This window comes from Pantherophis guttatus, chromosome 1 (assembly GCF_059756535.1).
Source record: "Pantherophis guttatus breed Tessera chromosome 1, ASM5975653v1, whole genome shotgun sequence".
NCBI lineage: Eukaryota > Metazoa > Chordata > Lepidosauria > Squamata > Colubridae > Pantherophis > Pantherophis guttatus.
In genome coordinates, this window is record NC_142063.1 from 168,227,888 (window position 1) to 168,253,666 (window position 25,779).

General features: G+C 33.9%; 1 protein-coding gene across 2 annotated transcripts in view; it reads right to left on the reverse strand.

Annotated features, from left to right (window-relative positions):
• Positions 1-25,779, reverse strand: part of SATB2 (SATB homeobox 2) — a 155,343-nt gene that overhangs the window by 31,169 nt on the left and 98,395 nt on the right. Inside the window, exons 8-9 of one of the 2 annotated variants that reach the window (XM_034430176.2) lie at positions 13,833-14,045; positions 8,723-8,878 (exon numbers count right to left, since the gene is read on the reverse strand). In XM_034430176.2, the coding sequence (XP_034286067.1) occupies positions 8,723-8,878; positions 13,833-14,045 (369 nt within the window). The remainder of the gene's footprint in view (positions 1-8,722; positions 8,879-13,832; positions 14,046-25,779) is intronic. The other variant, XM_034430184.2, reaches the window with a different exon arrangement.

Below are 25,779 nucleotides of genomic sequence, written 5' to 3' on the forward strand. Positions count from 1 at the left end.
CAGCTGTATTTGATTGATAACTACTCCTATAATCTGCACTCATTACCAGCACTTAGCTTGACACTAAGGTCTCATTATGGATGGTGTGCTCTCTGTCATTATACTTTAGGCAGCATCATGTTCAATTTGCCTGGCACCTTGCAAGGTCCTGACCATGAAACTATTAAGGAATGAACTAGACTGCCATGTGACCATGCATGCAAGACACGAGCAAACCAAATTAATTTCTGGCACAGGAAGTTAGCAGGCAAAGGTCCCATCCTTAGGACACCAGAAAATGACTTGATTCCCCAGTGGAAATACGCTAATGGCATATTTAGCAAAGCTTCATTCTGAAGGTGAAGCCCGTTCTTGTTATTTAGGGAAAGAGAAATCCAGTTTTCTCAGAAACTCTGTGCTTGACTGATCAGATTAAGGGATCTAGTCTTCTACAGCCTGGGCATGCATGTACACAAATCACAGCAGGACCCAAAAAATCAGTGATACTTCATAGCCTCAGACATATTGCACCATGTACACCCAGCTGCTACAATAATTAGCTTATGAATGTATCAGCTGGTTCTGCAATTTTTATAAATGATAACTAACCTACAGAGCAGAAAGATTTTCATAAGCCTAATATTAGCAAGAAATTGCTTAAACCCTCTTAACTCTAAATTGTTATTGTGCTAAATGCCCTCTTCATGCTTCCAATTTTATACCACTGTAGCACTCCCTCCCTAAATATTTATTTGGCATCAACAATGGCAATTCATTTATATCAACTTCTTTCAGAAAAAGCTATTATCTACCTTCTTTTTCACAAGCTATTAGGATATTTTTCTTCAACAAATCTATCTTTCACTTAAGCTCTTAACTTATTTATTCAAATAGTTTAACAACCACCCATTCAGGATCATATATTTATCAGCCAAAAAGGTTTCAAGTGCCAGGAGAGGCTACTATTGAAAACATATAATGGAACCACTAACCAAGACACACAATTCCATACCAAGAAATTATATCAAGAGGGAAGTTTAATGTGCACTGCAATGTTTTTTATTATTATTGAAATAATCTTACTGTGCTATCTGAGAAAGTTTTTCAGTATGTTGCAAAAAAAAAGTGTAAATGTCAAATAAAACAGTGACAGATGATGACAGTATTCTCTATTGAATAGCACCGTTGCTTCGTGCATGTTCGATGAGAACTCATGAATTATTAATAAATAAACTCCTTTTTATGTTTAAAAAAACCTCAAGTAGTTGTGTGATTTATTCAGGGAGGTTATAGCAAAGAGAAACTGAAAATTCCAAAACTGACTTCTGTTTAAAAAAATGATGATACTAAATTTTGCATAGATAAAAGTATTGAGATAAGACTGATACTAAAGACTACCAGGCTAATATCCATCCCCCCCCCAGCTCATATTATTTGTATTGGAAATAAAAGTAGATTAAAAACAAGCTAGAAATTGAAAAAGATGGCTGAAAGAATTTTTAAAAGTTCTTTAAAACCTGGTGCTACTTCACTGTACCAGAATTTTTCAGTAGTAAATAAAGGGAAGGAGTTACCCCATTCCTTTACTAATGTAAATTAAACTACTCCGGTCCAGGTTCAATCCCAGATTTTTAATTTTAAAATGGTGCAGGAAATTGTATGTAGAAATGAATCTCACTGAGCTCAGTAGAATTTCCTCATACACAATTGTGTCTATAATGGCATGTTGGTTCAAAACAGCAGCAATACAAAAGATACTGCCATGAGTGGGAAGAGGAGAATGTACCTTCTAAATCAAAATTTTAAAACTGAAATCTAAAAATCATTTAAAAAATTTTCAAGTCTGATTTCTGATTAATTTTGGTATCTTTTTTATATATATTATAGTTAATAAGTTAAATACTGAAGCTCTATTTTAAATCAGTATTGCTTCGTATATCCTGCTTGTATTCTGACCAGTAGTTGCAACAATAAATTGATTAAGATAGGATAGAAAATTCATGGAAAGAAAATGTTGTCCATGCAATCAGAAAATACGTTAGATTGGGTGTAGTAATCCTAATATCTACCAAATTCAATCAGTTTTAATCTAATGCACTGTATATACTGCCTGAAAGTTCTCGGTTAATAATGCTGATACCAGATTATCTATTAAAATAAAATTAAGCAAATAGTAAAATCTGTTTCTGTAACTTATGGAAACATTTCTATTTAAGAAGTACAGAAAATACATAAATAAAAGTCATGTTGCTTGTACAGTTACGAGCAAAAACTCAGCTTGTAATTTTTTTGTACACAATTTTGTCAATATCCCCAGAGAATCTCACTTTCTTATATTTAAAAACTTGGGCAATTAAGCTTTCCTGTCATATTTTATAAGAACTGTGACTCCTAATCAAATGTATCTGACAGTAAAATATAGCATTCATTTGTTAATCTTCCAATTTTCCTGCTTAATAAGCACAAGTACTCAAAACATGGTGGATTGGGAACCTCCTAGAAGTAAACGAAGGCAGATGAGAAAAGAAATGAACATTATATATCATATTTTTTAACTATAAACTTTGTAATATTTAGGTCAGCAGTAGTCATTAAAAACTGAAGTCAAAATATTTAAGTTGTTACTGAAAGAGCTCATATGTTTAGAAGCTTCGCAAGATGTCCCATGTGAAGAGAATAGATATTTTTGTTAAACCCAAGCACTGAAATATAGCCTTATTCATTCTGGTACAAATAAGGTCCATCTGGACACTCATTTTCTGAGTATAAGGAATGATATGGTTCTCCATGTATAATTTGTGTGTTCACACAGATTTATAGAATCCAAAGAGAAGTCAAAGGATATCTTTACACAAACTTTATCTAGTTTACAATTCCATTATAAATTTATGAAAGATTTCCTATTGTAATTGTGTCAACTACATGGTGCAAAATAGACCTAGGTTTTCTGCTTTTTTTGTTGGTTCTTCTTGTGTGAATCATTAGGTGTTTTTCCTTAATCTTTTTTGGCTGTGCACTATACCATGCCTTACTCAAGGGGAAAAATCAGTATTTTGTATGTACAACTGGAGAAACACAATATTACAAAGGTAGGGAACATGTTTTAGGACCAGTGCATATGTTTTAATTTCTGAGAACAAACTGTGACTTCATATATAAAAGTGCTGTTAAGGACAGTTCTCTGACATTAAGGTGTGGCTAGTCACAAATACTCATTTGCCCAATAAGATATTGATGAGATTGTTGTCTGTCACTCTTTAATTCCTTAGCGCACTTTCCATCACTGCAGGTTAACTTGGTCTCTTTTTTTATCAAGGGGGGGGATGCATACAACTTCATGTACTGCATTACCCAACTACCATTTTTATTTTCTAAGAAGGCGCTACTCCATCCATGAGAACAGCTGGCATACAAAAGGTCAGAAGTAAATAAATAGTGTTGAGATGCTAAATACCGTATGATGTTGCAAGCTGGTAATTTGTTTTAAGGTTCTTTATTTCTGTGAACATTAAGTAGGGCAGAAAGTTTTTATGTTTGAAAAAACCTCAAGTAGTTGTGTGATTTATTCAGGGAGGTTATAGCAAAGGGAAACAGAAAATTCTAAAACTGACTTCTGTGTTTAAAATGCTTGACACAAAATTTTGCATAGATAAAAGTATTGAGATAAAACTGATACTAAGAACTACCTGGTTAATATCCATCCTTTTCCCCCCAGCCCATATTATCTGCATTGGGAATAAAAATACGTAGATTTAAAACAAGCTAGAAAATGAAAAAGGTGGCTGAAAGAATTTTGAAAAGTTCTTTAAAACCTGGTGCTACTTCACTGTACCAGAATTTTTCAATAGTAGATAAAGGGAAGAAATTATCCCATTCCTAACTTCTCCTATCCAGGTTCAAGCCCAAATTTTTAATTTTAAAACGGTGCAGGAAATTGATGACTAGAAATGTCTCTTTTATAATGAAAATAAGAGAGAATGCAGTGCAGGCATTCTCTTTCACATATCCCTGGACACTATCTCTTCAAGAATCCATCAGTATGTTTAAGATAAAATTAGAATACTTTCTAAAAATATAATGCCAAGAGTGAAGATGTTATGGGGCGCTTATTTTAAGTCTGGTGCATGCCAAGAAAAGCATCCATAAGACTATTATTCTTCAGTAGCATTATGTAAGACATAACAAAAATATAGAAAATCAGAGAAGCATAAGATGAGGCAAGTACTGCTGAGGAATTTATATGTTGAATACCATTCCTATGTTGGGAAAGTATTTCAATAGATAGGGAGCATAAATACTGTTTTTTCCCTGTATCAAATATAGCATTTATGCTCCCTACTTATCATGGATATCTACTGTATTTTTTTTTAGAAAAGTATTTTTTTCCCAGAAATACCAGGTTGGTGTGTGCATCACTAAAAATTCAAAACCTGTTTGTCTCATATACAGAGATTGTTCCGTAAAGCTTTTGATAGACTCAAAGCTTTTGCCACGTAAAGGGCTTAAAACAGTTTTTGATTAAGGAGTAATGGCTGAACAGACATCTGCAACACCTGTTGTATACCAATATCAATTGAATCACAAACTACAACTTCCTTGAGAATATCAATATATTTATACATTCGTAATGTAAATTACCATTTTTTTGAGAATGACAAATTAATGCAAAAAAGAAGAAATTTAAACTTGATATTGGAAAGCACGCAGAGACTAGAATTTTCTAGGTTTTACTTTTGTAATTTCCAACATACTAAGAAGCTGAAAGTGGTTCATTTTAAACAAAAATTAATAGTAATCCATAATGATGCACTGCTGGTTACTTGTCACTATTGTATGGAAATATATATCTTGAGTATTTAATTTTAATTTGATGTTTATAATTTTTGAAGGATTTGAATGTTTCTGCATTGACAGAAACATTCCAGCAAATATGTGAGAAGGCAAATTAAGAGATTATAGTGAGAATGATTCAAAATAACTGTACTCAAAATATATGTTAAAGGATATTTCCTCACCCACATCTTCAGTGCAGAAAAATGTCAGCATCTGTGAGAAAAATTATAATGTGTGATAGATGTCTTAAGAGACTGGGAATCTGCTATTAGTCAAATTAGCCACAGAAAATTATTTGCTAATTGTACTCAAAGCAAAGGCTTCTAAAAGAAATGTTCAGCTTGGAAATCTACAGCAGCATGAAATTAGCCAGGTAGAAGTATGAACTGGTAACTCACTCATAGAGCTCATCTTTTTACAAATCCAGTGCATCTCTATTAAAATAAAGCTCCTGCTGATTAAAAAAAAAAGTGAAGAAAGTAGAATGGATAAAAGAGTGGCTGTACTGTAATACTGAATTCTGACATGCATGGAATCTTGACAAGTATGTCTGATCTCTATAGTTTACAATGATTACTTTTCAATTGCAGTATGCTGAACTTTAATACTTGTGGAAATTTATTTGTTAGTTCTGCTAAACTATTCCTTCAAGTTTTTACTTGAACCATTTATTCTAATTAAAGATTTCTTTTACAAGAATTATCACATGATCATAGTAAAACTTAATAAATTAATTTTTACACAAAGCTTAGTAAAAAGAGAAAGAAAAAAGAGAAAGAAAAAGTATAGTGTGTGCTTCCTTTAAGAAAATTTTGTGCCTTTTTTCTTAAAATGGGGAAGTGGGGCGAGAAGAGAATAAAGCTAAAAGTAAACAAACATTTTAAATCATGTTTATAATATTGATAATGACATATATTACTATTTAAATTAACATGTTTGTCAATACACAAAGCATGTACTTCTAGTATATTTAAGCCATAGTTTCCACTTTCCATAATATACAGATCTTCATTTAAAAGGGCAGGGAAGTAATTCTATAATTCTTCATGGCATGCTCCAAAATAAACACCACTTTGTAGTCATGGTATTTGTAGCAATGCCTTTGCTACAAATTGCGACTTCAAAGATGGTAAAGAAAATCCTATGTATTATTAAATTCCAAATGTGATCCCAAGTAAAAATGGTAGCCTATATCTATGGAGTTGTACAGACCAGGATACATGTGGCTCAGCATCAATGAGTCCTATGTTTGGTGTTGAGAAGAAGCTCAAATGCACTGGCTCTCTTCACATCTTTTCAGATGGTCTTTATTTTTCTCAGATATTATTCAGAATCCCTGGCTCAAAGTTGTTATTAGAAATGTTGACCATATGGGAAAACTGAATGGAGTGTGTTTCTCTTCGTGTATCCTTTTTATGAGTAAATCATTGCAAAAAAACCTTTCAATTTGCCAGACCAGAATTTTCTCCTAAAGAATTACCTTTTCCTTTATAAGTGAATCACACAAATCAATAAAGATGAATTCAATTGTTCTCCAGAAGCAAGCAGTTACTGATTCTTACTATTTCACACAACTTGCAACCTCCCTTAATTTTTTAAACTGTTCAGCATAATGTTTCCTTTATTCTAGTTATCCTCATTTCAGATTTAGAACTATCAAAATTTTTTTTGATTATTGTAATTAACTCCTCCTGAATATGCCTGTTAGGGTATAACATCTGCCTATTGTGTCTATTCTACGAATTGCCAATTTTGAGATCACCCTTCTGAAACAGCTACTTATATCTCAAACTTAAGTGCGATCATTTATAGTTTTTAATATAATTTGAAACATTCAGGGCCCCTTTTAATGTTTTGCTTCCTATCTCTAACATCATTGCCAGAGAATTATTTAGAATGAGTCTTTTCTTGACTAGTATTGGATGATGGTAAACTGGATTACATTTGAATTTGAATCTAAAATCTTGGATTCTAGAGAAAGGTTTTATGCAATATATGACTTTAATTTGGTACTAACAGTTTTCTAAAGTAGAAATAGAAATAACAATTTTCCAAATCATAAACCTGTCACTTTTATACCACGTTCTGTGCAAAGATTTCTTTCATGAACAGCGGCCTATCAAAATGAGACTTCAAGCAGTCAGCAGAACTTTTCATGTAATGAATGCCTGTGCTTTCTTACTGTTCTGAATAAATTACTCAAGATACCAGTCTGAAGAGTATAGATAATCACTTGATATTGGTAATATCACACTCCATTTGTGAGTTTCTCCAGAGGCCTAGAGCTGCACATAGCTGGAAGCAAAGTATTACACTATGTAAGTCATATATGATCTAGCAATAGTATTATTTGAAGAGTTGGATTTCAATAATAATTTAATTAGAATACTTGTGGTAGCAAGATATTTTTAAACAGGTCTAAATGGTGGTTACTAATTTTCCAGAGATTCATACAAAGTAGGTCTCTGAGATGTTTTTTAGGCTTTAAACTCTAAATAAGTAAATGGATCTTGACACTTAGGCTATAAACATTAAAAGCATCAACAGTTCTCAAATTTTGCCCTAGCTTCCCCACAACTCAATATTATAAAATAATGATACCATGGCAACCAAGAATAGTTTGAAAACATATTCATAAATGAGCTTGATATGCAAACAGAAACTCCAAGCTCATAATATTAGGTTTTGATGTGGTTATCGAAGCTGAATACATTTCCTATTCCTAACATAAACCAAACGTTGCAGTTACTGCAATATATCAAAAGAGTTAACCACGGCAAATTTTATTTTCACACATTTGATCAACCTTTCTGCTCATTTTTTAAATTCTCTCTATTGCTTCTACATGTTGCATGTTTTCTTTTTCAGATCAAGAACAATTAAAATATTCTAGTTAAAGAGAATAACTCATGGGTGATTCCTCTGGAATTTCAGTATTCAACTGGCACTAATTGAAGTTGTTGAGATACCCAAATTATTTTCAGTGACAGCAAGATCCCAGGCATTTTCCAGCCAAACCTCAAAAAGAGCCTGGTAATTCAGTTTGTGCTAAATAGTCTTTATTAAAAACTATCTTGTCTTAAGTGTATATGTGTTTGTGTGTGAAAAAATTGCAAAAAGAAGAGGCAGAAAGGCACGTTTGCAAAATCAATTGTGCAGTTTTTATTTTACTGCACTTTTATCACATATGTCATTTATTACACAGTGGAAAACCGTTAAATGCACAGTAGTTGTGCCAAGTGGCATTATGCTTTTAACAGCTTTATTCGTTTAACAGTTCCAGCTCTCATTATATTTTGCCATGTGGTACGTGAGATTTTTATTCTTTTAACAGTGTATAAAAGGGGTCCATGGCATTTTCCTTTTATGTATTTCATATTGCACTCATTTTTTTTTCTTTTCTGTGAATATTAAGCCTTAGGCAAAACTAAAAGCAAGGGGTGTATCAGAAAACATGAACTGTTAGAAGAAAAAGAACATAAGAAAGGTCCTGATATATTTTATAATCAAACCAACATTATTAATGTGTAGATTCACAATATTTCTGTTAAAATCAGTATGTGACCCTCACTTTCTATGTTTTATTATTGCTCCATTTCATCTTTTTACTGAAAGAAAAAACACTGAAAACCAAGAAATAGTGATTATAACTCTTTAAGGTCTCTATCAAACATATAAAAACACCATTATTCAGAAGTCCTCATTTTAAAGTTTTGGATTTATTTATTTTTTTGCTTTTTTAAACAGGATCCATGTGTTTTAGCTATTCAGTCTATTTAAATCCATAGAAAGAAATTATTCTGGAACAAAGCACAAATAAGAAAAGATTGTATAGGTATATTTTTATCTATAGAAGGAATGTGTCGACCTCAAAGTTATTCCTGCTCTTAAAAGAGAATCCCCTACTCACCTGACTTTTGTTGGCAGCTACTTTGGCGAACAGAGCCTGAGACACTTTGGCCCTTTTCATCTCCTGTTGGATCTCGTCATAAATGGCAGCTGTGATGTTGATGTTGGCTCCGTCCACCTTAATGGGGAGGTCTGTTGTCGGTGTTGAGGTTTTGGCCTATTGAGAGACCATGAAAATAATAATTAAAATAGTGCTGCTTTCAGCCCAGCCATCTGTGCAGAAATTATCAAAGGATTTCAGTCAGCTGATGCCAAACTGCATTAGCTACAGAGGGACACTTCCTGTCCATTATTCTAATCAGGTTAATTGTGATTGGAAATAATTGCAGGGCATTCCTATAGGACATACAAAGCATGTGTATGCACTGTCTTTCACTCTCTTTTTCTACAAACATACACACAGTATTCTTCAGTTGCTCTGACTTTCAAAACACACAAAAATATATACTAGAAAATTAAAAGATTATGAATCGGATGAAGTAATGTTTAAACAATTATTTTATTCAGCTAGTCCTCAAATACAATATATTATTTATATGAATATTTGAATTTTTGCTTCCCCCCAAATCATACTTTAGAGGAAGAGTCAATTCTTCCAGAAAAAATGAGTAAATGCATAGAGGTCTTTACATAATAAATTATTACTCAATTTAATGTACTCCCACAAGTCTCTTTCATTCTTTATTAAAATTATATGTATGTCATTTGAGTATCTACCGTTTCCCATCATTATGCTGGCCAGAGAGTCACCTAATTTCACCTAGGAAATCAGTGGGTATGAAAAAAAGATTAATAACTCTATGCCTGCCAGTGTGCTTAATATGCTGCCATTTACTTCATAAACCCACATTGGAGCTGGGTACATTCCATTACATTCCTTTTAAATAAATGATTTCCTATCGATTTCTATGACAATTGAAGGACACTAATGAGATAATGTTTCCTTCACAGATAAATCTACTAAAAGAATTGACATGGGATTTTACTGAACAAAAATTAGAAATCTACGGCATTTTACAGTGGCTACTACTTTTACTAGTAAAAGTCAAATCAGTTATTGCAAGAATTAATAAATCATGCTGAACAATCATTTCAATCAAGGACAGTTTTAAGAAACATGCAGACATAACGTAATGACCAAGGACTCTACTTAAACTAGACTAGTAGTCTTCCAAAATCCCTTCCAACTCTGTTATTCTGTTGAGCAAAGTTTTAGGATATTAAAATACATGTTAAAGCAAAAAGTTAGAAAAGGATAAAAAAGACTGAAAAAAGTAATAGCATTTCCTTCATGCTGATTCATTAGAACAGCATACAGAGTAAGCATTTTATATTGGTTGAAAGTTTAACAGGGCTAAATATTTTATCATCTTTTACAAAAAAAGAGATGTCTTAACAAGGTATTATAAAAAAGGAAGTGTGAGGTTTTGTCTTGTATTTGAGAACCAGGTTTATGGCCCATTTGCCTTGTATTTGACAAACCCAGATTTAAAAGTTGCTGTAATATAAATATCTCAGGAATATATTCAGTATATTAAAAAAAAATATAGGATTGGAACCATTTTGAAATATGTTTACCTATGTTCTCTGATCAATTTGGAGAAGCTCTGAATTATTCCACCATGATTTGTGCCCTGAAGAAGCAGAATCTTCTTTATTATGGCACTAAAATTACAAAACTAAAGGGAAGATTACCAGGTTCTAGTTTCAATATAAAAAAATTATTTTAACCAAATTTGTGATTATAAATTGCATTATTAGAAGGGCTTGAAAATTCACTTTTTTCTAGTGTGTTAACAAGATTGTTTAAAAGTTGCTGCTTTGTATTTTTATAATTATTACTTTATTTCAATGAAGTTTTATTTTTTCAAATAGACAAAATGGAGCAAACATGAAAGAATGGAGTATATAAATATACTTTGCTAAAATCAGCCTGATATCTGGTGTTTTTTTCTTCAAATAGACAAAATGGAGCAAACATGAAAGAATGGAGTATATAAATACATTTTGTTAAAATCAGCCTGATATCTGGTTGTTGTTGTTGTTTCTAATATCCCTTGACTTTTACCAAAGAACAAATTAAGCAGCAGAAGCCCATATTTAAATATTGCCATATTTATCTCAAAACATTTGGACTCTTTTTTTTTCTGATCAGTTTCTCATTGATTATCTACTATCAAATACACATTCCAAAACAGAACTTGATCAGCTTGAAAGCTACAAACGGAAAATTACAATTTTAAAAAGCAATGTAATAAGGAGGAGAAAATGAACATTTACTATATTTCTTGATACTCTGAGATTATCTACTATACTGCAAAATTGTATCACAGATTGGTATCTATGGAAACAGTATTTTTTATATAGGATTAACTTTGGCATCGGGGGAAAAATTGTCTTTCATTTCAAATATGTTTTCTCCTGTCTGCCTATCATGGCTATTTCTTAAAGCATTCTTCTAGCATTAAATTATTCTTCTCAATACTATGATTTAGGCAAAAATAAATCATATATGCATTGTAAAATAAGTTAACATATAGAAATTATTCCCTGCTTCAGCAGCAGAACGTAGTTTATACCACTGCAGATTTTGTTTTTTCTAAAAGAAAGCTATTCCATTCTCTAGATAATTTACCGTGCTCACTTCTCTATCTTGGATGTAATTCCTTGCCAGTGTTCAAATGAACTGGCATAAATGTTATAGTTATCTTCTTGGACTCTTACCAGGGTGACCAAATGAGTTTTCATTTACAGGCATCTTATGTTTTCCATAGAGAGGCCAACCAAATATCAAATATTACAAGGCTCCCAGAGTTATTGTTAGCTGCCCGGAGGCACTTATAAATTCTTTCAATCAACATTTGTTATTTTTCCAACACAAAGAAAAGCCCCTCTTAAGTTATATTTTACCTTTGCTGTTAATTTTGTTCCTCTTCTATTTTTAGTAATGTTATACTTTTTTCTGTTAAATATTGTAACTTTTACCTATATCTTGCTCTAGAAATTATTACCCTAAGGCTGAGGCATAAAAAAGAGAAGGAAAAGTCATCATCGCCATCAAAATCTAAGAGTAAAGCCTTGTGATTATAATCAAATGTTCTTAAAGACAGAAAAGAAACAAAGAACACTGATAATTGGAGAGTAAGTACATGGAGTGAAGCAAAACAGTCATAAATACCAATTTTCACTTATTGCATATATTCAGTTTCACCAAAGGAGTTAGATATGTACACCCAGCCTTGCCCATTTTGATAACCTCCCAAATTCTAAGTAAACATAAAGTGATCTCTAGAAATATCACCAAAAATTAGTATAACAATATCCTCAATAAAATGAGAGTGAGAGTTTTTCCTGAACTCGTTTTTCCTACTGAATTTATAATTCAATTTTTTCTCTGACTCTTATCTCTTCTCCACTTTAAAAATGAGTAGAAAACTATGTATTAGATAAAACGTATCTCAATACATAATATGCTTGAGAAGTTTGTGCATTGTTTAAGTAAAAAGTACTTGAAAAAACATGTAAAATGCATACAAAATGTTTATATTTAGAGAAATATGTAGAAATATTTGTACATATTTAATATTTTAAATTTTAATCTTTTTACAATATTATACATAAATTAAATGGTAATACAACTATATAATGTATAGAGTATATAAAATACAATATACTGTACTTTGAAAAAGGAGTTTATTTTATTTTTTAAAAACCTATATAGAATGGGAAAAACAGCAAAGACAAAAAGAAGAATATATATTATAATATTATATAAAATTATATAAAATATATAATATTATATAAAATTATATAAAATTATATTATGCCAAATAAGGGGAGATAAAGAAAAAGAAGAAAAGGAAAATCTTTAGAAAGCAACCTTTTACAAAACTAAAAACTCAAAAAAATGCATATGTAAATTACATATACCCTGTTTAAAGAAGATAACAGAAGGATGATATGGAATGGAATAGTTTAAATAGAATAGAATAGATCTAGCTATAAAATCATTTAGCTTTTTCCAACTTCAGCATTATGATCCAACTTTTTAAAAATATGATTTTTTAAAAATTTGCTAAAGAGTAAAATGTTATAGGTTTGCTAATCCATACAATGATCTCCTGTCCTTCAAGCATTTATGTTCTGTCAGCCATTTCATACCAGCTGAGTGCTCCCTGTCTTCTCTAACACAATAGATACTGTGTCTAAAGTTTGATTCAGACATTAATTTTCAGTGGTTCCTTTCTCCAACAATTGTGGGAGGAAACACAACATTAACCATCCTATCATGCTCTCTGCTAGTAGAGATTCTGTTTCATACTTTTGGCAACAACTATTAGCAGTTTAATTAGCAGTTAACCACACTCAACAGGCATGTGTGCCTTGCTGGACAGGTTCACTTAAACTTTCATGACTCAAAACCATTTGGAAGGTTAAAGATTAGCACTTACATTTTGAATTGTATCCTGAAACCAACTACAGACCTCTAAAATATCTTTAATGAAATCCCTTAAATACATCCAAGTACTTATTTTGAAAGGTTTTATTCTATTAGTTAGTTGCAATCAACCTAACAACCTTTTAATTTTATTTCAGCACTTCTGGATGCACCCTGGAGGTCAATTTGCCAACCAGAAGATGAGGTACTAAAGCAACTAAAAACAACCATAGGATAAAATTAAAGGAACAACCTCTAACTAAAATTATGAAAAAGTTCAAGCACACGTTGAGAATGAAGTGCGCAATTGGTCCTGAAAGGAAATAACATACCTAGCTCTGACCAAGGGTACACCATTGATTTGAGCAGATTCAGATCACAGCCAAGGTATGTAACCTCCCCTGTAGATATTTGAATTCTTTCATGTATTTAATTGAATGTTCATTCTTTATATTTGCAGCATTAATTTAAAAAATAGTATATCAGTTTCATCCCAGAAGTGTTATTAAAAGACCACATAATTTAAAACCCTAAGAATTTAAGAATGTCTTTTCTTTTCTAATTAATATCAGTCCGGGAAAAACCTAACCAGCCATCTTATATGATGCCTGACTTTAGGTTTTCTTTATGAGGGGACAACACTGAAAGCAATTATAATAGGGTTGAACCTTACCTGGGGGGTTCTGGAGGAACTTGGACTGCTGGCAGCTGAAGACACCATGCTCACATTGGGGTTCATACTCCTCTCTCTCTCATCCTGATATATACGATCTCGCTCTGTCTCAGGTAGGTTGAGGAAATTCTGCATTGCCCTCAGATTTACCAGGAGGGATTGGGAAGCTGTTCTAGGGTCTTCTTCTTTACGCAGTATCTCTGATAGCAATCCCTGGTTCAAAAAATTAAAAAAAAGTCCAAGTCTTTTAAAAAAAATGTGTTAGTTATAATTGGCCAGGTTGCAGGGTTGAGATCTTTCATCAGATGTCAAAGCACATGGAATGTTTTCTAGAAACAAATCTTGTTTTCTAGGGACCATGGCTGATTTAAGAGCAATTATATTTAAATTCTACCTTTCACTTAAGAACAACCCAAATACAAATCTGCCAAAGAGGCAAGTGAGTAGTAAGACACCATTATAAAACTACAATTATAGCCAGGTGCCTAAAAACTATTAGAGCTCTCACTTTTTCTGCTTGAGGTTGCAAACACTTGGCAGTTCTGTTCAACTTCAGGAATCTGCCAAGTTTGGTAAATTTAGTTCAGACATTTAAACAGCTCAGGAGACTTACGAAGAAAAATGTTTGGCAAGGTTCGGATGTTACAGTTCATTCATTGCAAACTGTCAATTCTTTCTAATGGGAAAAATGCTGCAAATATGAGAAATCCTTAAGATAATTCATCTTTAAAATTAATTAATTTGGAAATTGCTGTCTTGTTTAAAAAGTCAGAAGGTGGCAATGGTCAGATTCATCAAATACATCTAGATTGTTTGAATCGTTTACATGAAAGAAGTCATCAGTTCAGTTGTACTATAGCCTGTATGAAGCTTTAGAAACCAAGTAAAGTCATAAAATATAAAAAGTTACAGAGCACATAGGACATAAAAAATACTGATTACTCTGATACTAAGACTTTAGTCTTTGAGTAACAGAATCTCTAATTGTTTGCTGTACTTTTGTGTTCCTTTGTCCTAGAGAATTCCAACTAAAATTTCCTCCTTATAGCAGATTCATAACTAGAAAATAACTCCTACTTGTGCTGCAAATAAATGGTACAACTGCTGCCTAAATGTTACGGTACTTTGTCCAGCCTCCTCCTCCTTCCTTCTATCTGCACTCTGCAAAGAACTTCAACATATTGCCTACTCCTCTGAAATACCATTCTTAGAAGGGAAAATCATTTGCTGCATTGTTTCTAGGTAGGAAAGTTCAATACAGTTTATAGCGAATTAATGTGCCTCAAGTTTATTTCAATATATAAAATTTCCCTGGGTCAAGATATATGGGGGAAATGCTCACAATTACTGAATATGAGAAATTCATACATACATGAAAAAGTGAAACTGATACTCTGAAGAAGCAGACTAGAATCACAAAGAGAAGACTACTAAAAAAAATTTGTTGGACCAATCACTCTCCTTCAGCCTAATCAACTTTCCAGGATTGTGATTGAGAGGAAAAATAGGAGGGAACAGTATGTATGCCGTCTTGAGCTTCTGTATAAAAGAAGGGATATAATTCTTAACGAATATGCTAAGATATATAGCAAATCAATGCAAAATATGAAATAATTATTCCAGGCACAGGTGTTTATTATATATTAAAAATATTTCCTCAAATCAGTTACATGCTTTTGCTTTTTTATTCATGAATAAAATGTATCTGACTACTGATTAATCTTCTAAATCTGCATACAATTAGATGCATAAAAAAGACAATATTTTAAAGTATAACCAAGCATAAGTGTAGTAGGCATATTGTCTTGGAAAGGACAAACCTGAAAAGGGGGCAAATCTGAGAAGTTCATAAGGATAAGCCTTCAGGAAGTCTGGGAATCCTCTGGTAATAGGGAGCTTCTACATTGGTTGTTTTATGGGTAATAGCTACCCTCTTGTAGTCTTGTTTTATGTATTCTTATTGTTTTTAATGGGTTTGTAAAATGTTTTAATTCCTTGTTTATATGCATTGGGAGCATCCTGGAGTCTGCTTCATGTGAGAAGGGTAGCTATATGAATTTGACAAAAATAAATACATTTGTTTATGCTCTACAAAGGAGAATGTAAATCCAAGATCAATAAAACAAATAATTAAATTTAATAACAGCTTTCTGAAACAAAGGTCTGTCCTTTATAGTAAAGAACATATGGGCACTGTAAGTATAAGGTTCAAAAATGCAGTGACTTGACAATATCCCTCTTTTGTAGTTTGAATTTTTTTAAAGTAAAAAATAATAGTCAATTAATTGACCACTACCTTAGACTTTTCACTTTGGCTGGAATTAGCACACATCCTACTATGCGGGCTGTAGGCAAACATTTTAATCTCCTGCAAAACTATTGTTATGTGTTTCTGCTAAGAGGTAAAGACAGTAATCTGTGTATTGTAACACTGCCCATGATATCACCTAAGGCATCTGGCATCCATAAATCCAAAGTTTACTTTACAATCTTCCTACTGCAAGACCTAACTTGGATAACCACTACAAAGATCACCAAGTTTCTTATAATAGTTATGGCCTGAAAAAGTTGGATGATATTCTTTTCTTGTTATTGCTTCAGAAAACTGTGTTTTCCCTTTTTATGTTTTATGTTTTGTGTTTTTGAAAAGGGGTTCATCCTAATGTTTTTGTGTAAGTGCAAGGTTCACTTTTTTCAAATCAACCAAATGTTGATCCATTGGTTATGAGAGGGATTGACTAAGCAGTTTGTCATCGGAACCTGATGACATGGGCTGAGAGAATGACTAGCCCAAAGTCACCCCATTGGCTTTCATGCCAAAGGAGAGACTAAAAATCAAAGTCTCCTGGTTTCTAGCCTGATACCTTAACTACCAGATACCTTAACTATTACTCTCAATTGTGCTTTTTTGGTCTGAGAACATAAATAAATCTACACCTGTTAACCTAATAACTATTTAATACAATTGTATATATTGTAGCTTTATTTTATAATATTTATTGAGCTTTGGATGAACTTTTAAACACAAAGAATAGCTTTTTAAACAATTGATTTTGCTTTTTCAGATACTCATCACTTGAAATGGGTGGCAAACAACATTAATAAATAATAAATAAATATTTATTTTTAGTAAAACAATAGGACTAGATACTATTTTTTCATGCTTAAAAAGCAAAGTAATTGCTTAATTAAGCAGTTGCATATAGATTAACATAAAACCTGCATGTTCAAAACAGATAATTCAGATATACTTGGAAAGTATGATCACATCATTTTCCTGTGTTAAAAGACTCTCAAAAAGTGTGCTAGTTTCTTACATATGAACAAGTTTGAAAATTATTAATAACAAGAACACAAAAGCTTTACTGGTTGGGCTATGACTGGACCTACTCCAGTGCCTTATTTCTTACTAATCAGAAACTTTGGCAATGAACAAGCAAAATAACATAAGGTAGTAGCCCCTTATTACTGTTGTTACCCAGCAACTACCATTTTTCGAATATTAAAAAAATCATTAATCAGATTTCTTTGACCACTTTCAGTTGTTGTGAGTTGAATGACAATGTACAATACAGATTATAACTATTTCATTTCATTTTGGTCTAACATCCAGTAGTATGGAAGCCTACTGACTGGGTTAATTGTTAATGTTTCCTTTCAGTAAATAAACTTGTATAATAACAAACAGAAATCCTGTAGAGATCATTGTGTTGACTGTATTTACCATTATCTTCTAATCTTTGACTTATGATCAAAATTGAGACTGGAATTTCCATTGCTAAGCAATACAGTTGTAAAACACAACAGCATGCGATTGCATCATTTACTGATGGCAATACCAGAACTCCCCACTGCCCTATTAACCTAACTGCCAATAACAATTCATTAAGCAAGTAACCTTTCCAAGTCAAGCTACCCGGTCTTGGTCTCTCCCAGTCCCAAGCCTTAGTAAGGTAAGAGACTGCTTCCAACTTCCCCTACTCACAGCACAAAGAGGATTTTGGCACTGAGGCTTAGGAGCTGGTTTTCATCTTTTTTTTTTTCAGCAGAAAGGGGTTTTTGGTGCTGTGGCTCTAGATGACTTTTGGGAGGGGAGGCAGTGGAGTATGAAGCTCAGCCCCAGCATACCCTATGGAGGATCCAGGAGTATAGAACCACTTTCCTTATGAAGTATTAAGTGAAGCCGCAATATTGAAATACCAGTGGAAAACTAATGATGCTGGTCATAAACTTCTGAGAGCCAAATACTACTCTAAACCTATGGAAAACAATTCAGCCTTACCAGTAGGGTTATGTAAAACCTGACTTTCAAAGCAATCTGAGCAGAATGGTTATATGCACATACACTCCTCACTGTGTTAAGCTATCAAGAGAACAGCGCTTCAAATATCAGGTTCAGAGGTGTCCTATGCAACTCTTTATATTTAAAGAATACAAAAAGTGAGAAAAAATTTGCAGCACACCTCTGAAAATGGTAAAAAGTAGGTGGCAATGAAATGTGAAGAGTTTGTTCATGAGAAAATGCTTCAGGATGGAAATCTATTACAATACAGTTCTGAATAGACTGCTCTGACAGACTGTGCTGGTAATAGATGACAGAGTGATAACAAAGTCAATAAAACAAAGTATCATGAGAGCCCTGGTTTATATTCATATCTGAGTTGGTATACACAAAAATGAATCAACAATCAGCATTATGAAATAAAAATAAAAATAAAGTGATACTAAATAATCTGTTCATCTTTTTCTCACCTGCAACAAATTAGGCTTTCAATATGCAAAGCATCTTCTTCAAGAAAAACAAATGATCATGATTTCATTTAATTGTAATTTAATGAGGCATGATTTATTCTTAAAGTGATATATACCAGGTGTATGGCAAAGAAACCAGTCCAGCCAGACTAACTGTAGCATTGGTGTTTTTAGGAAATGCCTGAAGTTAGCTAGAGATTTTGTTCATTTCTGTAATATTCTGCCAAAGGGTAGAAACAGAGAATGGAAACCCACATTTGCTTTAGAATCCCATTGGATATACACATATTTATCACATTTTTAAAAACTGGTTATCTATGATGATAATCTATGAATTTTAGAGCTCCAATTATGGATGCTGTAATCTATATCTAAGAGTACAGTATCATAATTCATGGAACATAATCATTCACAACTGGGCATTAGTGCATAGCCTGAAATTCTGGGTTAGAAAAGACCTATACCTATAAATGAATTTTTACTAATCAAATATTTGTCTTTGCTCACTGAGGAAAAAAATAATTTACATTTGTAAATTGGTTGTTTGAATAGGAATCATTTTCCAACTTCAACAACAGTATTTCAAAGAAGACTTTTACAAGATGATTGTAAAAACAAACAGAAAAAGTGCGCTACTTAATACAATTCAAACCTTTATTGTCAGAGTACAACATGTGTACAATGAGATTGGCTGAGCCTCCATGCACCACCCCCCCAACACAATACAACTCACAGTGAAAGAATGTGACTGTAAATAAAGCAGTTAACATTAGGTATCTCATAAATCAATTTACCCTTGAGAGTTCTATTAACTACTGGAATTTTTCTGAAATCATACCTCAGTTAAAAATAGGAGGCAATCTGTGCAAATTCTATACTGATAAAGTACTGGAGTTTACAGATGATACAACAGTAATTGGTCTCATTCGAGATGGTGAAGAGTCTGCATACAGACAAGAGGTTGTACAACTGGCCCTGTGGTGCAGCCAGAATAATCTGAAGTTGAACACACTTAAAACTGTAGAGATGAAAGTGGATTTTAGAGGAGCCCTCTATTCTACTACCTCTTACTATATTAGACAACACAGGATCAACAACAGACTCCTTTGAGTTTTGGGGTTCTATAATCTCCCAAGATTTGAAATGGACTCCTAACATTAGAACCATCCAGAGGTGGGTTTCAGCAGGTTCTGACCAGTTCTGGAGAACCAGTAGCAGAAATTTTGAGTAGTTCGGAGAACCGGTAGTGGAAATTTTGAGTAGATCACAGAACCGGTAAATACCACCTCTGACTGGCCCCACCCCCATCTATTCTCTGCCTCCCGAGTCCCAGCTGATCGGGAGGAAATGGGGATTTTGCAGTAACCTTCCCCTGGAATGGGGAAGGAAAGGAGATTTTACAGTATCCTTCCCCTGGAGTAGGATGGGAATGGAGATTTTACAGTATCCTTCCCCTGCCACGCCCACCAAGCCACGCCCACCAAGCCACACCCACAGAACTGGTAGAAAAAAAATTTGAAACCCACCACTGGAACCATCATTAAAAATGCTCTTCCTGCGTCAACTCAGGAAATTCAGACTGCCCCAGGAGCTGATGATACAGTTTTACAGAGGAATTTTTGAGTCTATCATTTGTTCTTCTAGAACTGTCTGGTTTGGTACAGCAACCAAACAAGATAGGTACAGACTTCAGCAGATAGTTAGGACTGCAGAAAAAACTATTGCAATCAGCCTGCTTTCATTAAGAACCACGAGTCAGAAAGGGGGCTGAGAAAGTATCTACAGACCCCTCACATCCTGGACATAAATTGTTTCAACTACTCCCTTCGGCCCGCAGCTACAAGGCATTGCATGCGAAAACAACTAAACACAGACAATTTTTTTCCTCGTGCCATCACTCTGCTGAACACCTAATTCCCACAGTACTGTCTTATGTTTAAGTATAGTTACCCATGTAGTATGGCTGTATTATTATTATCTTTCTCATCTGTTCCACTACCTTCTCTTACTGGTATCATTATTATGATTATTAGTACTTCATTATTAGGGTTATTAGTATTTTGTCATTTTGCATTCGCAATGAGAGCTTATGCATCGGAGACAAATTCCTTGTCTGTCTAATCACACTTGGCCAAATAAAGTATTTCATTTCTATTCTATTCTATTCTATTCTATTCTATTCTATTCTATTCTATTCTATTCTATTCTATTCTATTCTATTCTATTCTATTCTATTCTATTCTATTCTATTCTATTCTTTCTTTTTTTAAACAAAATCTGCAGTCTGGAATTCCTAATGAGTGCATTTTATAGATGAGTTATTATTTGTTATTGATAACAAACATTCCAGATTCTTATCTGAAATGTTACAGTAATAAATTTTGGCAGTTAGTAGAACAAACTGTGAAAATTATTTTGGTTTTATTTCACTATATGAATACAATATCTAAAGAGTCACAATCATATGTATAAGGCAGGGGTGGGTTCTACTTACCTTTACTACCGGTTTGCAATGTGTGCGTACAAGCGAAGCGAGTGTGCGTGCCTTGCTTCTGCACATGCGCAGAAGCTTCTGCGCATGCGCAGATCATCGATGATGACATCCAAGGGTGGTGGGTGGGGCCTCCCACCAGTTTTACTACCGGTTTTTGCAAACCGGTCCAAACCGGAGGCAACCCACCACTGGTATAAGGCCAACAACACACATCAGCTTCTGCAACTGAGTGCCCTCCAGAGATTTCAGGACAACAACATGCTAGATGAGAATTTTTAAGAAATATATTTCCAATAAATCTGAAGGGCAATGACTTTGGAATTTTACAAACAGGCAATACAAATTTGTATAATTGCTCTTAGCATGCAAGGTCACTCTTTAAACATATCAGGACTATGCAATATAATGTTTTCCATTATACAAAAAAGAATATAGAATGTACCTTAAGAGGCCTTCCTTCCTAATTAATGCAAAACTTACAAGCAGGAAATACTTTTGATTGAAAACATTATAATGTAGAATAAAACATAAAATTATCTTTTAAATTCCAGTATATTAGGAGTTAATACTAAAAAACCAAAAAGACTACTTTGGTTATTTTAGTTTTCTATGCTTCTTAGCTCCCAGCAAACATTGTGATATTTTATAGGGATTTAAACTATTTCAACATGTTGAATACAATAAAGATGTTATTATATTATGCAGTGTTATTTTTCACAACAGAAATAGTAAGGCTGCAATTCTGTATACATCTCCCTGGGAGAACATTCCAATAAAGTAAGCGGAGATTACTGCATAAGCATGCATAAAACTGCAGTATTAATAATGGTTTCTGATCTTCTATAAACAGATCTGTAACTTTTATGAAATTATTCTGCGTGCACATGTGTATGCCTATAGCTTAGATAATTATGTTTCATAACATGCCGTTTCAATGTGGAATTATTTTTAAATTTTAATTATCATATATTGGTATGAGATAGAACCTAAAAACTAATTTAACTAATGCTTAACGTATGTATCTCTCGTGAGATACCTGCTTAGGCTTGGAATGACCGTATTCAAGCTGATTTAAATAAAATGTATATAATGTGTAATGATAGAAATTCAATTTTTAATATTAAAATGAAATGTTTTAGTCCTCAAAGAAAATGCTGCTATTACATTAGCTTAATAAACTCTCTTTATTAGGCTGTTAATTTTTAGGAAAGACAATAAGTGCTTGTATGACAGAGGGGAATTGTGAAGGAAATGCAAGATTAAACCACAACTCCAATCACTACACTATATTTAATTCATCTCTGGTGGGCTTTCTAAAGAACACCAGAAAAGTACATACAGACTTTATCTAGAAATCATGCTAAGCTTTGGTTAATCTTAATCAATCTAGCCATGTTTTATTGTTTTGGAATGTACTCTACAGTTTATTGTGATGGAAACAAATCTAGATTTCCTTAGGCTTATTTATTTGCTGATTTAAATAATTTATAAGATCCCCCACTTGCAAATTGTGCTTTGGGCAGTGTACATACAGTAGACGTACAATTATATTTAACTCAAGGTGCTGGTGCTTACCTATAAAGCCCTTCATGGCATGGGCCCGGGGTACTTGCAGGACCACCTCCTACCGGCCTCCCACCACCCAGTGTGCTCACATAGGATTGCCCTCCTCCAGGTGCCATCGGCCAGACAATGTCACCTGCTGGCGCCCAGGATGAGGGCATTCTCTGTGGTCACCCCGACCCTCTGGAATGAGTTACCCACTGGGCTCCAGACGGCCCCCGACCTCCGCACTTTCCGCGGTGACCTAAAGTCATGGCTTTTTCAGCAAATTCCCTGATCTGCCGGGAGTTTTAATTGCTTGGGGATTTTAAATTGGATTATTTTAATATCATTTTATTGTCGTGTTGTTTTATCTTGTGAGTTGCCCCGAGTCCTACGGAAGAAGGGCGGCATATAAATACGATAGATAGATAGATAGATAGATAGATAGATAGATAGATAGATAGATAGATAGATAGATAAATAAATAAATAAATAAATAAATAAATTCAGTGCCAACAGATGACCCTAGAGGCTTCACCACTACAAATATTAACCAGAACCAGTTTAGAGCAAGGAAGTACGCCACTACAATACTGTGTTTCTCAGTCACTAGAAGGATACCATGGTTGATGGAATCAAAGACTGCTGAGAGACCAAGAGGGCCAAAATGGAAGCAGTCGCCCATCCTGAGCCCATCCAAAAGTGTAACTAATGCTGTTTCATCCCTACATCCCAGTCTGAAATCAGCCTGAAATAGATTTAATGAACCTATTTCCTGCAGAACCTTTTGAAGGTGCAATCTTCCCTCCTCCAACATAACCATTAAATCAAAGCACTGCCTCCTATTTTTTTATAAAGGGTTGTATAAATCCTTAGTATTGCAAGAATATTGCCTTGTGTGCCAATCTGATCTGAAAAAACTGATAAGTGGGAGCTATACTGGATGGTGGTGAACAAAGTTGGCTTCTGGTTAATAGCTGTTTTTCTGGCAAGTCCTGTTTAACATGGCAGTCATGCTATGAAAGCATCTACAACCTTCTCTTTCTCTCAATATTCCAAATGTGTTTACCATTCCAAAAAAAGTCTCTGCGCTTGTTTAGAATTTTAACTTCAATTATTTTCACTTGATGATATTAATTTTCATCCTCTATAATCTTCTGTCTTATTTAAAGGATTACCACAGTATATATATTTATACTGCTTTGTAAAAAGTGAAAATCCAGGAGAAATGCCCCATTTTCCCCCACTGATGTTTTGTGATGGATAAAAGGCAGAGTGTACAAACCCAAGATTTTCATCAGATTCATTTCAGCTCAGCATCTAAGTGTAAATCCTCCAGAAATTTAGAAGGCATTTCTGCCAAAGATTTCTACAGAAGAAAAATATGGAAATGGACAGGAGTGTAATTTGTAAGATTTACACACACACACACACACACACACACACACTAATGGAAGTAAGCATAACTTTAAAAAAAAGATAAATAAATCTCATAGGGCTGTTGCATGGATAAACAGAGGGAAGCCCTATGCCTTCTTAAGCTGCAGTACAAAAGGTGGGATATAAATCTAATGAATAAATGAAGCTTGCCTGAAACAATATAAACAAATGAGATTAAATCTCACTATCCATTTCAGATAATAAATCATTATTTATTTGAATTGTTCATACTTCACCTTTCTATCAAGTTATTGTTGAGGTTCTCTTCCATAGTAATTTTTTGAAATATTTCAAATTGCAATTTTCCAAACACCAAACATAGAATTAATATATGCAACAATATTGCTAAAACCAATAATGCAGATTATTATTTGATGCTACAATAAGGCACCCTTGTAATATAAATATATACAGGTAGCCCTCAACTTATGAGCACAATTGAGTCTGACATTTCTGATGTTAAGTGAATCACTGCAGTTGATAAGTTAATAACCTAGTTATTAAGTGAATCTAGCTTCCCCATTGACTTTTGTTAAGTTCCGGGCAAAGAATGGAGGTAAGGCCAGAGTTATCTCTATCAGCTCTTTATTTATTTCTGTCTATAAGGCAATTTAAAAACTCCCTAGCTGAGATAGTTCCTTTTATAGGGAACTAATCAGTCAACAACCAATCAGGAGAGAGTATTTCCTCACTCCAACAGATAACCAGGATAAAACCTTCAACTAGCAATTATCTCCAATACATAACACACTTTCCCACCAAGACGGAGCATTATGGTGATCAAAATAACAAATACATACATACATACATACATACATACATACATACATACGTGTGTGTGTGTGTGTGTGTGTGTGTGTGTGTGTAGGTCTTTGGTTATTCGGGTTTTCTCCCGCGTAAAATTGGAAGTGTCTTGGCGACGTTTCGACGAAGTCTCATTCGTCATCTTCAGGCTGGTGTTTTCGGCTTCGTGCTTCTAGGAGCAATGTGTGATTGCAGCTGTTTCTTCCTTTTATTATTATTATTTTTTTAAAAAATTTATATACCGCCCTTCTCCCTGAGGACTCAGGGCAGTGTACAGCCAGAATTAAAAAACATGAAATACAAATATTAAAAACAATTAAAATATATATAAATTTGGCCCAAAATTAAAAATACAAACCAATTAAAACATTTAAAATTTCTTCTTAAGCCAGCCCGGCTTGCTGGAAAAAGTGGGTTTTAAGGGCACGGCGGAAGGCACTAAGGTCTTGGATTCTCCTTATCTCTGCCAGTGGGGGTGTGAACTGATTGGGTGGGAGCTTGGCTGTGTTTTGATTGGGTGGAGGTGTGTTCTGATTGGTTGGGGGCTTGGCTATGCTCTGGTTGGATGGGGGGGTTGGCTGTGCTCTGATTGGCTGGGGGTGTTTGGGTGGGGGCTTGGTTGTGCTCGAGTTAGTCTGCGTTGCAGGGGGATTTAAGCTGGTGAGCTGCGTTGCTGTTATTTGGCTTCGCGTTCGTGGTCATGCCACATCTTCATGGTGGGTGTCAGTTTGCTTCATGTATGGATTGGACGGGTTTAAAGTGGCTAATGATCCATCTGTGGTCTGGCTTCTGGTTTGTGGTCGTGCCTCATCATCGGTGTGGGTTTGAGTTTGCTTTTTGCGTCGATGTGTGGTGTTGATATCCTATGTGGTTTTCATGAGTGTGGGTCTAGTGTCATTCTTTGTGTTAGGG